The sequence below is a fragment of the Haemorhous mexicanus genome, chromosome 1 (genome assembly GCF_027477595.1).
Source record: "Haemorhous mexicanus isolate bHaeMex1 chromosome 1, bHaeMex1.pri, whole genome shotgun sequence".
Taxonomy (NCBI): domain Eukaryota; kingdom Metazoa; phylum Chordata; class Aves; order Passeriformes; family Fringillidae; genus Haemorhous; species Haemorhous mexicanus.
In genome coordinates this window covers 91,292,860-91,308,260 of record NC_082341.1, presented here as the reverse complement: position 1 = coordinate 91,308,260, position 15,401 = coordinate 91,292,860, and the positions used below count along the sequence as shown (strand labels likewise).

Here is a 15,401-nt window from a genome sequence, read left to right as displayed (position 1 = left end):
CTTGATTTGTCCCACACACCTCTACCATAAAATAAAACAATCCTCCTTCTTTAGGCCTGATTACATAAAACAGTTTGTTCACATCTTTGATCAAAAAGTCTCTTCAAATTTAGCATAAAGCCAGTAAATACTGATAATATGCATCCAAAATCTTCATGGGATGGCTTTTACCTCAAATGTAGCAAAAGTTAACAGAATGCTCTTTACAAAACTTCAGTTTATCCCATCAATTTTCTCAACTCCATTTTCAGTGGCACTGTACAACAAGCAGAGAATTTCAGAGCGCCAGGTACATTGACAGCAGCTCATTCCTTAGTATTTTTTACATGCTGATTTACATTTTGAAAAGACATGAGTGGATTTATGAGAAGATAAAGGTATATATTAAAGTCACACCTACTAAATGCATAGCAAACTGATGTGTGAGCAAAGAGAGTATCATATATAAAATATTAATCATGTGTCGAGGTGTCTAACCTCTAACTTAATTGAAAATTTAAAGTGTGTATTATAAACATTTAGACTTAGGAGACCAACAGACTAATCTGGTGCATTTAAAGCTGGAACAACGAATGTGGTTGAGTCACCAAATCCCAGGGGTAATGGACTGGATTACTAAATCCTCTAGTAGCTGATGCTTGTTAATGACAGTATTTCACAAAATAAAAGAGAGGGACAACCGATATGATATTCATTGTCAACTATACCCAGAAGTGGCCACAAGGTGTACTACTATTGGAAAGAATTGTACAGTATTTTCATCAAATTTTAAGATACAAGACTACAATTGTGACACAGAATAAAGACCCACTTTTGGCAGCTTTTTGAAACCTCACGAGTGATAAGTTATGTCTTTCTCTTGCCAGGATACAGTTGCTTAAAAATTCCCAGACAAGTGAAATACAATACTCAAATGCTTGAATGCTAAAGCACTCATGTAAGGAAAGCACTGGGTACCACAAGTAAAATGTAGCAAATTATCTTTATTAATAAGTCTTTTTTTTATTCCCCTGTCCCCATTTTAAAGAATGGTTTTGGTTTTTTTAATAGCTGAAAAACAGAACAGATATCAGCGAGCTAAAATACAAAACCTTTCAAGGCATAAACCATAATTACTCTGAAGACAGTATAGCCCACTCTGAAAGAGCTACACTCCTAATCTAAATATCCAATACAGTAGAAAGTTAAACAGAATTCCAGTTACCTCTGCACTTCCAGTTACAGGTAGCAAGCAGTTCTGGAATAACAATTTCACTCTCAAAGTTTAACTAATTTCTAAGTCAGACTTTGGAACCAGATACAGACCTGCTGACGTGAAGTCTTTCTGAAGTACTCTCAGTCTATAAGCACTCTACTGAAATTACACTATGGGACAACTAAGTTAACTTGTTTTCACAGGAGCAAAGAGGGAGTCCTCAAAAGTCAGGAAGAGCCCAAAGGCATTTTAAGGAATGGCTGCCTCCTTTTAGCTCCTGCCTAGGGATATCCATAAGCTTTTCCAGTCTGAACTGTAGAGGATAGCCCTCCAACAGTCTCAGGGGTGGCTCTTCTATCACACCCTGCTCAGAGAAGGCTCACAGTGGAGACACCAGAAGGTTTAAGTGGTCTCTGAGTTCAGCTTTAAGCTCCACATGACCAAGAAGTATGAGTTCAGCCCTGCAAAGCAGAATAAGGGAATAAAAGCAAGCAGGCCTGTCCAAGCATCTGAACACAAACTACTCCCTCCAGAGTCAGGTGGCCTCAGACTTGGACCAGAGCTCTAATACACATTCAAAGGCAATTAGAGAAAGTTCCATGTTTAACCCTGATCTCTGGCTGCATATGCCTGAACACACACTGGCAGCACTGGCAGCTAACCACCAACAGTTAACTTTAATAGCAAGAGGAGATTAAAAAAAAAAATCAGTACTCCAAGTGGAATCTCAAGTACAGAAGTACCCAAGTATCAGCAGCTTCCCACCTACCCTTCAAGTCACAGGAAACAAAGCTCTCTCAGTATCCTCCCATGCCCTACTCCACCTCCCATCCCTCAGTTTCAGTATATTCACCAAACAAAACATATACTTCATATTCCCAGGACTGCAGGATTAGAAAAATATTTGACATTTCAAACTTCCACTAAAGTTGCTTTAATAAGTTACATGTAAGATATTTTACTTTCCACAGCAGAAAATAGAAAATTCAATAATCAAAGTGGCTAAAAGTTGAAATGAAATGCTGTGAATCTGTTTGGCACAAACAGGCCTGCTGTCTTTGCTAAAGAGCAAATCTGTTGACATTGAATATTTTAACACAGTGATCGGCTCCACAACTTGCAAGCTGCAACCACTTGCTGCTGTTCTCATCATTATGTCCAGCTCTGCCTGCATGATGTCTCCAACATAAGCGCTTCACAGCAAGAGCATGACTTTGGCTGCAACAAAAAGAAATCCATACATAACTGCAAAATGTTAAACACAGTTGGGCATGTGAGTGTAAACATCAACATTCATGTAATTAGTACTCTACAGTTAACACTACCAACTGAGGAAAAACTGACTTGTGACAACCAGCAGGTATTAAGTTCTTATTAAGTAGGGTCATTAACACTAATGACATTTTTTCCTCTCACTCATCAATAATTCAAACAGCTATTGATTTTCAGTTTCACCACATTAAGCTGGAGGTCAAATATCTCAGTTACTTACATATGACAGATTTCTGGCTTTTAGCCTGCGATTTCCTGTTATCGGTGTCTCTTTCCCATTCATTGCAAGCACGCACAGGCCAAAGTCACCATCAACTTCTATTTCTGTTACTATCAATGCCAGTGTGTGATAGAAGAACCCAGGGGAGTGCTTCAAGTGAAACATTCCAAGTCTCTCCACAGAGTCTCTCTAGCTGTCACCGCAGCAGCCCCACATTTAGCTTGTCATTCCTTTGGTTTCTGCTGGAAGCTGCCCACCAAAGCTTGCTGTCATCCACTCCTAAGGGTTTTGCTGATGTACACAGTGATCCTTTCCACTCTCTCGTCAGTGTTTTCTATCATCATATTTATGACCAAAGGTAAAGGGTTTTTTTTTAAGTAGGCCAGCAAAGGGTAATACTCCTCAAAGCTTTTGCATAGCATGAAATATTTTGGGGTTTACTCCCCTCTGATTTTTCTTCGTATCTGTTTTTTAACACATCTAAGTAGCTAATACTTTTATTTCTGGGTTTTGCTTCAAGACATGTTTAAACTTTCAGGGATCAAACTTTTCCTAAAAGGATAACAATTTTTGATACAGAAATAAACTAGATTAATACATTTTATACTATAAGAACAGAACTCCAGCACTGTTAGTTTGAAGAATAATATTTCATTGCTCCTAACTCACTTCAAAAGACATACCTGTTATCTATCTCAACACCTGTGGTCCAGTCAGCCAGTGTTGGTTCTTTCCCACTTTGCTTCCATGTGTACAAGATAATCTTCCCATTCTCTAAGCCTACTGCAACAATGTATCTATCACGAGAATAATTACATTCATTTCATTAGAAATTACAGTAGACAGCTCAGTGAGGTCAGCTCTAATGCAGAATAGAAAGAATAGCACTCAAGCACTGCTGTTGCACCTTGCTTGCCCTTTAAACCAGTATTTACTTTTCCATGAGAAAAATTAATACATCAAAGCTGCTTCACAAAAAAATCAGCAAAGCATAAACCTGACACATATATTTGGTTAGGAAAAAATAAGGAGGTTATCACAACATCAGATCAGTCAATATTTTTGGAAGAATTAATGTGTTTCAGGTGTGTTCACGCATCTCTCCCTCCCCTCTCCCACTTTCATTTTTCTCATTCTACTGCTTGGAAAAGTCACCATACACCTGAAAAGGTGGCTAGGAAAGAGGAAAAAAAAGGTCATTCTGTTAAAGAATGTTCAAAACAATTGACAGGTAGATTTAGGGAGCTGTTTAGCCACAGGAAACTAGTTGACTAAAGGAATAAACACTAATTTCAGATTAAACACAAAATGATTACAGAAAACCAGCAATACCTTCCATCAGGAGTAAGCACACGGCTGATACCAACAGCAGTCACAGAATCCCCAGCATCCAGCACTGTTGAACAAGGCTTGATTGAATCCAGCCCATTCCCTTCAGTAATCACTGGCAAATCACATTGGCCCCAGATAATGACCTGTAAGCAAAAGAGTCATCTATGAACTTCCACTCTAATCTTCTTGTAAATGCACGTACAAAACCATAAGGAATAACTCCATTAAAATAATTTCAGAGCACAGTGGATGACCCTAAAAATGATAAAAACATCATCTACCTACAAAGATTTGACTTTGTAGGCAGTCTGTCTGATTTCATTAAAGCTACTGACAACAAAACCAGATTCTGTTATGAAAGTTAAAGAAAAACTCGAGACCCATAGAATTATGTGACATATGCTTGTCTTACTGCATGAAAAAAGAAGGGAGAATGTCCAACTGGCAGCCCACAGTCTTGTATATACATATTCAAGCACTTTATTTAGCTTATGAAAGTATCACTGATTTCTGTGCTAATACATGCAATAAGATTTTTGTGTATATATAAAATAGAGGCTCATTAGAACACAGTGTTTGTTATTCTAAAAGTCATTTAAAACAACCCTGGGCTTTCTAAATTCCTTTAACATTAATTACCTTTTTGTCCCGACTTCCAGTAATAAAATACTTGCTGTCTGGTGTCCAATCACAGGACCAAATGATTCGACTGTGAACAGCTGTATTTTTATCTGTGTATGCACAGCAAGAGAAGACTGGTCCTGGAATAAAACATGTAGAGGAAAAAGCCTTCTTTCAACTACTTTACATATTAAAAGCAATTGTTACTCTTATTTAACTTTATGTCAGAACTGCAAGAATACTTTGACATTATTCCACTCATCTTTAAAGCAACTGGGAATACTTAGGTCTATATGAGGTTTTTTCCAGCACTTACCACAGTGATAAGTAGCACCTGTTCAATACCATATCAGTAAGCCCTTATAGCCCTAAAGCAGTAGGAACAGCTCAATCTTCTAAATTGATTTCTTTTTCAGAAGAATTAAAGTATAACACCTTCAGGTTATTTCTGTAAAGTTTTTTTAAGAACACTGACTTCAGAAGTTTTTGAATAGTGCAACATTTACCTTGTGTTCACATTTCCCCAGTAATTTCACTAAAGCTCCTATTTACCAGTAAAGTCCCAACTGCTCAAATCATAATGGTCCAATTGTAAAGATTAATGTGTTCCCAAAGAGACAAGATTATATTTCAGCTTGTATACAATCAGGCACTATATCTGATCAGCAGATCAGAAAATGAGAATGCTCTTCCTAAGTAGAAAATGTTGTCATTTTGGAGCATAGACTTTAAATAACCACTTCTTGGGATGCCAATAGCAGCAGTTTTGCTTTACACTGATAATGATGTTATTTGTAGACAGAAGGGTTATTGATGAACAGATGAAAAGAGGATTTCCTCTACTTGCTATGAGTATTCTTGATCCTTATCCTGAACCATTGTGTAACTACTGTAGACAATATGCCAGGCTTTAGAATAGAAGTCTGAATAGAACAGAAATTCAAGCCAGGATACAACTGGACACTGTCTGAAGGGGCCAAAACTCACTGCCAAGCCTCTAGGAACATTCTATAGAGCCCAGCAGTGTTTATATGCTATTAAGCCAAGAGTGCAATGATAATCGCTTTCTGCACAAGCATCTGTTCTAGGGTTCTATTAAAGAGTTCAATAGCAATCTCCTCGTGATTTTGCAAGGCTCAAAGTCTTAATGAAAAAGTCAGCTGAATCCTTACTATCAGCTCTTTTTCCAGACATAGCCAGTTCTAGTCAAATTAATCAATTGTGTAGGATTATCAGAAAGCCACACCAAAGACAGATTAATCCTGTCAAGAGTCTCAAAGTGTCAGGCCATGCAAGCAGGGACAAGGCAACCTATGCAGGATATGGGTGCAGCACTGAACCTTCTGGCTATGCCTGCACAGAAGTCTGCAATGAAGGCTCTCCTTGACAGAATGCCAATCTGAAGTTCAGCTTGTGTACTTGATTTCAGTAAGTCAAACATACAATCACATGCAGAAGGCATGAGGACTTCATTACATCCATCAATTAAACACTGTCTAAAGCCTGATTATATTCTTCTCTGCATTTTAATTTCCTTTTTATGTTTCCACACATTAATTGCATTTCTTAAATTAACAAGAGCCTACAACACTAATAATTCTTCAAAGTTGCAAGCAAAATGTCCATTAAAATATTTTATCAATTCTCTTTCAAATATTTTACAGCCAAAAATACTGAACAAACTGCTAAGTCTACAAACGCATACATCCACTTCACATATCTTACCTGACTCTGAGGAATCCTCTTTCTTCCACAGTGACCAATTCCTGTCTCTAGAAACAGCTAGTAAAAAGCTGTCATCAGGAGAAAATGCCAGCTGAGTAACAGTCAGATTGTGAAAAGACAAACTCTGCAGTTTCTTCCAAGAACTAGTGCTCCACAAAATAATTGCTGCATGTTCTTTTTTGGAAGCCTGAATGGATGGAAAACAGTATCAGTGTGAATTAATGACAGCAAGTATAAAAGTCACACATTCCAAAGCAGTAAGATATTAGCTTGTTTTTAGGCTAGCAATCCAGTAAGACCCAGCTTTCCTCTGGGAAGTTTCAACATTGTTTCCCTGCTTTCTTCTAATGCTGACAATGTATCAGTAAGAAACATTTCAGACCTATATTTGTTAGAATTTATCTTAATAATATCTTCAAATGACTCATACACAATTTAGGAATAATAACTCATTGGCAATCCACCCTCACCTTTGCAAGCCAACTGTCACTTATACAAAATCTTTCTCATTTTGTGAAGGAAGAGAATTCAGCCCTAGAAATTGAACAGCACTTTTCACTAGGTGGTGCTAGAATCTTTTCTTACCTTACATGCTGAAGCCAGTAGAGTGTTTGAATTATTGCAAGCAACACAAAAAATTTCATATCCATGTCCATATCTGAAATACACATGAAAACAAATTTAACACATCACAATCATTTCTGCAGTATGTATCAAAGTTGTTATAATAATTTAAATCCCTTTTCAAGAATGAAAGGCACCTGCCAGGAACTTCTCACCACTTTTTCTGTATTACATCCTAAATAATTTGTTCAGCTTTCAGTTTAAACATCTGCACAAATTCTTCCATTAGAAACTGGCTACAGAAAAATCTCTCTAGCCCATTCCCCAGTCTTAAAGCATCGGCACTGCAAAAGCCACCCCAATGACTAACAAAGCAGATTAAAGCAGCATTTAATGTAGCCTTATTTTTTTTAAAAGCAATTTTAACACTACCAATAAAAATCATAAGCCACATATTTGAAAACCACTGAAGAAATATGCCACAAACACACAGTCAAAGGATGCCTATTCTGTGAAATACTGCAAGAAGATTTCTGAACTAAGAAAAGTATCATGTAGAAAAAGGAAAAAACCTCTGTAAAACCCCCTAAATTTCTACCCTTCTCCAGAAATACATTTTTTAATCAGTCTTCACATGAGTTCTGCTGAAATCCAAGCTCACATATCCAGACTGGTATTTAACTAATAAGGAGAAATTCCATACAAACTAACACAACTTAAAATCAGTCACAAAAAAGTTTGGAAGTAAAGTAAAATTGGAGATGTAACCTATCACGTATCAGCTCAATACCAGCTGGGTGGGGTGGTTTCCTTTGATTCTCCTAGTTCTGAAGAGATAAGCAGTTCTCTTAATAAACTCCTTGGTCAGCAGTGTTAACTTCTTACATGGGACTAACGTTCATGGGATTTCACTTGCAGTCAGAAGAGCCTTAAATGACAAATTACTGTCCAGATCTGTTGAACCAAGTCCAAAGAATCATTGCTAGGCATACCCCATCAACAGACTGCCAAAGCCCTGTCTCAAGACTGGGAATGCACTGGCTTTTATGAAATGTAACTGTGCCTGGACCTTTTAACAGGGAGAGGGACTGGTGTGTACCCCTAATTGAAAAGTTAAGTTGTAAATTTGAGTGTGCCTTATAATGATGAAGGTACTACTGCATGTCTGACTCTTAATTTGCCACCAGAATGAGTTTTATCATAATGCTTACTTTTAAAGCACATTCCTGGAGACTGTTTTGTAGAGAAAACCACTGCAAACCAATGTTCTAAAACTAAAAAATATTTATTGTCTTAAAAGTATAAATTTCCTGAAATTCAATGATGGGAAAATAACCTGTGGAACAAATCCTCAGTTGTTTTGGTTTTAATCTCCTAAAAGTAGTATTTAAAGAGCAGTTGATTTCAAGCTTCTGCATGCAATGCTTCTTTTGCTAAATTGAAATGTCAAAATGTAACCATTCTTACTAAATTAACAGAAAACATAAAATATTGTCTCTTGCAAAGTTACACGAGTAGGACTATCCTAGGTCAGACCAGCAGCTGTACAGAGCACTGCTGTCTCCAGTAAAGAGAATTAGGCTGTTGGCAACAGGAGATGCTGTTTTAAAAGAGTGTATATGAGCCCTGACAGCATAGGAGCTACAATAGAGTCCCATCCTCTGATCCCATAAACAAAATCTGATTTCTTCACTACATAGTACACCAGCAAATAAAGGTACACAATGGAGAGAAGTAACTGCATGAATGAATAATGAAATAATATTTTCAACCACAGGCAATTTCAACATTGTACAATGCACAGCATTTTTTAATGCACAGGTAGACTGAATGGACTTTCAAGCGTCCAGACAAATGAATACAGCAATTTTCTAGTGTCAAAAACGGTATCTTCCAACTTCCAAGTGTATTACATGAAATGTACATACATAAAACCTATATATTTATGTCAACACTCAAGCTTTAATCTCAGCATGCTGCATATGAACTGTCTATGATAATTTTCCAAGGGGATAAAGATTAGCATATTCTCACAAGATTTACCATATTTTTAAAGTTATTATATTATGCAAAAATTCTGCCAGTTCTTCATACTAAAATCTCCTCAAGCAAACACTTTGCAAAACCCAACACTAATCCTTCAAAATTTGATGTCAAGTTAGAGCTAGGAATACACAAATGTCAATGACAAACAAGCTATTTTTAGCAAGTCACTGCCTCACACTGTTCTTCTGCTGCTATGGCAACTTGAAATCTACATTATGTGATTTCATGTTACTTCTTTCAAGATTACTCTGACCAAAAAATCTGAAAGTCTATGAATGCTTTACATCTTGTTGCTCTTGCATAAAATGATCTATATCATTAGCTGTGTCTCTAAAACCAGAAAAAACTGCTCAGATAAAAGTCATCTGAAGACTGTCATAAAACGGAGTTATTTTAATGAATGCAGGATATAAAGGCAGATAAGCAGTACTCCCATAGCAGAGTATAAAATATTAATGTCTCACTACACTTTGTGAAATGTCAAAGCAAATGATGAAGAATTTTGGCCTTGGCTCCTTTTCACTACTTAAACATCCCTTATCAATCTACTTATGTGAATGCATTAGCAGCCATAGAATGCACAGAAGAAACAAAGTAACAGTTAGAAATTACATAATGTGCAGATATGGTCTAACATCCACTGGCTTTCCTCCTAAAATCATGTTTGAGTACAAACACAGTAACAGAGCTTAAAAGCATTCAAAGCAGATTTACTGCCCAATTGAAGACAAAGATGAACTCCCACAGAACTTCCCCCTTGGTCCAATGAAAGCAAGCTGCATAGCATTTTCCCAAAGTTTTTAATTTCTTTCATCACAAAACTGGTAATGTAACTGTAATGTTCCTTCCTCACAAAAGTGGTGACTTTAACCACCAGCAAAGGCTCAACGATCTTCTTGTTCCAGTCTGAGACCCCTTTCAGGAAATTCAGATAAATAAACCCACAAGAGATTGAGATTATTCAATTTCTTTGTGCTATACTTTGACACTAAAACTTTAAAGATTTTCAAAACATAGCCTCATATTACTGGGATCCTTAAGGAACAAATCATGTGACAACATTCATGTGAAAATTGTTGTGAATTTCAGAAAAGGAAGAAAACAGAGATGAAGAATTCTAAAACCCTGCAACCTCAAAACAATTATCATGGCCACGTAACTCCATTATCTTAGCAACTGACAGCCACTCTGTCAGCATTCAATACTCAAAGTAGTCTTGTAACCATCTTACTCAACATTTATCACTTTGCTCTACCACTAGACCCACAAGTTTGGCTGCTGGCTCCATCTACTGCCACCTTACAACTCTGACAGGAGTTAGGGGCAAGCTCCTCCGTTGATGCCTCAGCCTCAAGTGCCACACCACATCTGCAAGCCCGTGCCACGAAGTGGAAAGTAGCAGAAAACTCCTTACACAGAGAGACCTTCAGTATAGACAGGGCTTTAAGGAGAAACAACCAACTAAAATAAAACTGTGACACATCAGTTCTAACTGCCTTTTTCTTCACTGTTTCCTAATTTTTATATATATATATCATTTGTTTCTTTTACAAGCAATACAGCATACACAAAGTCAAATGACATAGTAAAATAGGAAGAGTTACAAGACTCGGCTACATTAACATGTTGCAACAGCTTTCTGGAAATTTTGTAACAAAGAAGAAAAGGAAAAATAAAACTTACAACTTCTGAATTTCAGGCCACAAGGTATTCTGCAGCAAGTGATCTTCTGGTGGAGGTTCTAAAAAAGATTTGCACAGCCTATTCGAATTTGATTTTTTCAAATCAGCTAAATAATGCTTCAAGTTTATATTCAATTAACCTCATTCTCTATTACCTATAACAGAAATAATTCTCATACCTGTAAGGATCAAGGGTTGAAAATAAATCTCTGGATACTGATTTGAAATGGTATTAAATGATTCTTCATCCTCATCTGGTTGAACAGCCATATCTCCTATTAAAATAAGGACTTCATTAGCTAGAGAACATACTAGAAAGGAGGGAAAATATGAGGATTTATTATACAAGTAAAAAACATCTATTTTTTACACGTATTTGAAACTAGGTTTCTCTGCTTGCAGAGTTACAATATTATGAATACTAGAAGCTAGTTATTATAGTGCATATGAGAATGAGAAGGTTTTAAAAAAAATAATCTAACCTTCATTTTGAAACTGACCTCACTCCATCAGCACAATCTTTCAGAGATTCCTAAAAAGAATTTCACTGAGCAAAGCAGTCACCAGAGTTCAACCTGTGTCTCCCCAGTGTTAAACCTTTCTTTCTGTATTGGAAACAGTTTAAGACAAAAATCTCTGATACAAGTAATGAGTTCCTAAATTTGATGTAGATCACTATATAAAAACCCATATTTGAGCAAGTGTAGCTACAGCTTGCAAACTTCAGCAAAAATGCTGAGGGCTCAGTCCTCAGCTTTAGGCAAAAGTATCAGAGGTAACCAAAACTAGTTAATTTTAAGTTAAAATTCAACTCTGTCCTTCCTTGTGAAGGTATTAAGAAAAAGGTACAGAGATGGGGAACAGTTTCTCTCAGACAGAATGTACTTTTTTGCCAAATGTACCTCTCAAGCACAGCAGTTTCAAAAAGAAGGTACAGAAAAAGCAAAGCAAAGGCTATCTTCTCATTCATCCCATCTTTGCTCTCTTTGAAAATGAAATGAGCAACATTCATCTTAGACCACTATCTGATCACCAGGAAGATTGCTCTGCAGAGTAAGATCATGTCTGTGGTGTTCTACCATAAGCCATCAATGTTGACAGCACTGTGTGAGCAGTGGTGGATGATGCAGGGAAGTTCTATTTGTGGTGCTGCTTCTAGTTGGGCCACATGAAATCAATGGGAATTAGTTGTTCTGTGTGTGGGAATAATCTAGAAGAAGGAGGTTTTGTTTTCCCTCTCATTGGAAGAACTTATGAGTTAGCAGGGAGAAAAAACTTTGCCAAAATATATTTTAAAGTTATTTGAAGTACAATCAATTGTTTTTTTTCTACAAATTATTTAGGAAAATTTGGCTTATTGCCATTGAAGACCCTGGAGACAAAGCTTATTAAAATGCTTCCTTTTGTAGATCACACCTTCTGATAAAGTTTTAGGCAGAGAAAAAAAAAAACAGGTCTGACCTAATTTGTACATTCCACTATAGTGCATTTTTACCAGAGGCTTCATGAAAAACCAGATCCCTGGTCTCATTCCCAGTGCCAGGAAAATAATTTTTATCATTCTAGGGAGATGTCTGACCCTCCTTCCCTGTTCCCCCACAATGTAATCTCCACTGGCTCTCCAAGATATTAGCTACTGTTGGCTAACTAATTCTTTCTTACTTGTGTTTTTTACTTTAAAACACCATGTTTAGGGGCTAGCAAAGAAACAAACACTTTGCAGGATTTTATTTCTAGATTCCGAACTTGCAGTAAAGCCTACACTTACAGACCTAATATGTACACTAAAACAATCCCTTAAATAAAGTTTCCACATGAAACACCACAACCATTATTTCTCACTAGCAATACCTTCAAAAACAGCTTTATTGGATAATCCCAAAGCTGGCACAGTTGCACCTTCTGGAAGATCAGATGACTGCTGAATTAAAGAAAAAAGAAAGGTTACGCACAGATAGTCACATAGGCTTGGATTTCAAAGGCCACAGCTTGAGAAATCCTCGAGAGTTTCTAGAGCTACCTTCCTAGAGAAGTGAAGGGGGCATTTTGAAAAACTCTAGTCTAGAACATACCCTGGACAAAACAAAGACCAGTACTCTGGCAGGAAGGGAAAAAAAAAAACAAACCAACAACAAAAAAAGCGCTTTTCTAAGGCCCCAGCTCAAGGATTTTCTTCAACGCTAATTGCAGGTTTTCTTCCACAATTATATTTATTCTAGCACATACATGACAATTAATCTATTAACTGAGAGCACTGCAGTTTTTAACACAATAGAACTGGGAAATCGTTGTTCTGAAGTGAAATAATAAAGCAGCATTTTGGAAAAGAGAACAGAGGGTGACTGCCTGTGACCACAACTTGAAACACAGCTCAGTAAATAGTACTGAGATGTGGCTGGAATATATGTCTGTTTAAAGCAGCACAAGGGAAAGACAAATCATCAGACAGAAAATAGTTCTATAATGGTATAAAAAAAGAGTAGAAATTTAGAAAGCGTAAGGAAACTTGGGAACCTTTGTGTAGAGATAAAAAAAGATTTAATAGCTGTAAACCCACTTCCTTATGGTATCAGAAAGTTCAAAGAGAGACTGTTTTACTGAGTTAAATCAATATTTTAGGTGATAGCTTAAAATGTACTTAAATGTTCATAATTAGATGAGAAAATGTATCAGAGACCCAGACAAGCATAAGGCCTCTAAAACAAAAATGGTTCCTCATTACAACCCAAAGTATAATACAATCCTATGGATTTGAACTGAATATAATCCTATTCAATCCTTTTAGAATATAAAAGTGTTTTCTGGTTTCAGGTACTTTTTTGGGGTAGGCATTTAAGCCACATTAAGAAAAAGCTTCCCCACTTTAGTGAAAAAAAGCTTTCACAGAAAACAATTTCAAGAAAGCTATTTAAAAGCAGCTGTATAATTAGAGCTCATAAAGCCTTCCTCTTTAACCAAAGCCCATGTGAAACACTTTGTGATATGAATCAAAAAACAGCACTCAGAGGAAGAGCCAATAAGAAAAGTCTAAATAAAGTAAAATAATGACATCTGCCACCCTTATAAAAGCACAATGTTATTTGTAAAATGGTCATTAATGCAAATGCTTATGAAATCTTGTGGAATTAAAGCACTAAGCAGCTACTTATGTAACTTCTTGCTATTGAAAATGATTCTGTTTCTATCCCAGATATTTCAATTGTTAAATTAAATTGAAAGGCTAATCAATCTCTGAGAAACTGCATTAAAAGCCCTGTTTTTGAGTGAGATACCCAAAGAGCATGCAAGGCACTGTACAAAGGCAACTATTTTGAATGAGATCTGCTCTACAAAATGCACACAAAATCAGAATTAGACCTTAATGCAAACAAGGAGCAAACAAAGGATAGCAGCACAGGACAGATGACATACCCACAACTAAGAACTGGAATCTAAAGGCTTCAAGAAAATTTCCTATGCCAAGAGGAAATAAAGCAAGTACATATTTATAAATATTTCTATGCAAGAACTAAAAATAGTGCTGAAATCTTTATGCTATTTCCAAGCATGCAATTGCAAAAAAAAAAAATTAATAATACCAATACATAACCACACAATAATAATTAGAACTAGGCAAGACTACTACACCCTTAAATTAAGGGGAAACACATTAGGAGACTTTATTGTTTGCTTCATCCCCAAGTGTGCACAGTGGTCTACTTTGGTTTGAGTTACCTAAAATTTACCCACACTCTTTTCAATCTTTTGACACAAGGTTTTGTTTGGTTTCAAATAGAACCTGGTTTCAAATAGAATATGTTGTTGCATATAAAAACACCATAAAAATACATACGAAACAACACACAGGGAAGTAAGCAGAAGACAAAGGAAAAACAAGGTTATGGTTTCAGTACAACTGATAGAACTTTTACAAAGTTTAGTGCAATCTGACATTTTCAGAAGCATTAACTTATTTTACATCTAGCTGGGTTCTCTTCGTGTAGCATTGCTTTAGCATACTTACACGGGAGCAGAGCTTCTCCATTGGGATACCAGTGATGTTACTGAAGTTTTCTATGAAGTTCTTGGGAGCACGGAAAACTCGAAGCACTTTTTCATCTGCTCCTGACACGAACTCAAACCGGCCGATCATTGCCAGACAGCGCAGGTCGTATCCGTGCACTTGAGGCCTGGCAATTTCATGCCACGTCACCTAAAAATGAGCAGGCACACAGTTAAAACACAATTCTTAAACAGAGAAACAGTACAATTAGAAGTTCCACAAAAGCACCATTACTCTACTTGCTGCATTTATTAACACAAAGCAAAGTTAAGAGCAACCTTCTACTGATGTGCATTAAACTGGTGCTCACATATATCAGTTGAATCCTCTTTTTCCATCAGACCATTCCTGTAATTAGTAAACTGTGTCCCTGCACAGATGTGTTTAAGGCACTTACTGTGACTTCTTCATGGTAGACAGTGAGGAATAGAACATTATTTGCCTAAGTAAAAAGAGGTTTGTATCCTACTACTTCCAAGACAGTAGGTCTGAAAGACCTAAGAAAGGTAGTGATAATTATCCTGCTTCCTTCTTCTGTTCTTTCACACAGAACAGCAGCACTGCTGTCAGCAGGCTACAGGTTCCTACTGCCCTCTTTTCTTTAAATATTTGATTCAAGTGAGACCATTTAATAGAAGCTTTGCAAAAAACTGACAAAGCTATATTAGATTCCAAGTGTAATTTGCCATTTCACCCAAATGA

At 36.7% G+C, this 15,401-nt stretch overlaps 1 protein-coding gene across 2 annotated transcripts in view; it reads right to left on the bottom strand.

The window, feature by feature from the left end:
* Positions 1 to 963: 963 nt before the first annotated feature.
* The window catches only part of ELP2 (elongator acetyltransferase complex subunit 2), a 38,254-nt gene continuing 23,816 nt past the window's right edge, over positions 964 to 15,401 (bottom strand). The window contains exons 13-22 of one of the 2 annotated variants that reach the window (XM_059856091.1): positions 14,661 to 14,849; positions 12,509 to 12,578; positions 10,837 to 10,932; positions 10,659 to 10,716; positions 6,951 to 7,023; positions 6,366 to 6,552; positions 4,659 to 4,780; positions 4,020 to 4,162; positions 3,371 to 3,484; positions 964 to 2,413 (exon numbers count right to left, since the gene is read on the bottom strand). In XM_059856091.1, the coding sequence (XP_059712074.1) occupies positions 2,257 to 2,413; positions 3,371 to 3,484; positions 4,020 to 4,162; positions 4,659 to 4,780; positions 6,366 to 6,552; positions 6,951 to 7,023; positions 10,659 to 10,716; positions 10,837 to 10,932; positions 12,509 to 12,578; positions 14,661 to 14,849 (1,209 nt within the window). In that variant the 3' untranslated portion in view covers positions 964 to 2,256. The remainder of the gene's footprint in view (positions 2,414 to 3,370; positions 3,485 to 4,019; positions 4,163 to 4,658; positions 4,781 to 6,365; positions 6,553 to 6,950; positions 7,024 to 10,658; positions 10,717 to 10,836; positions 10,933 to 12,508; positions 12,579 to 14,660; positions 14,850 to 15,401) is intronic. The other variant, XM_059856099.1, reaches the window with a different exon arrangement.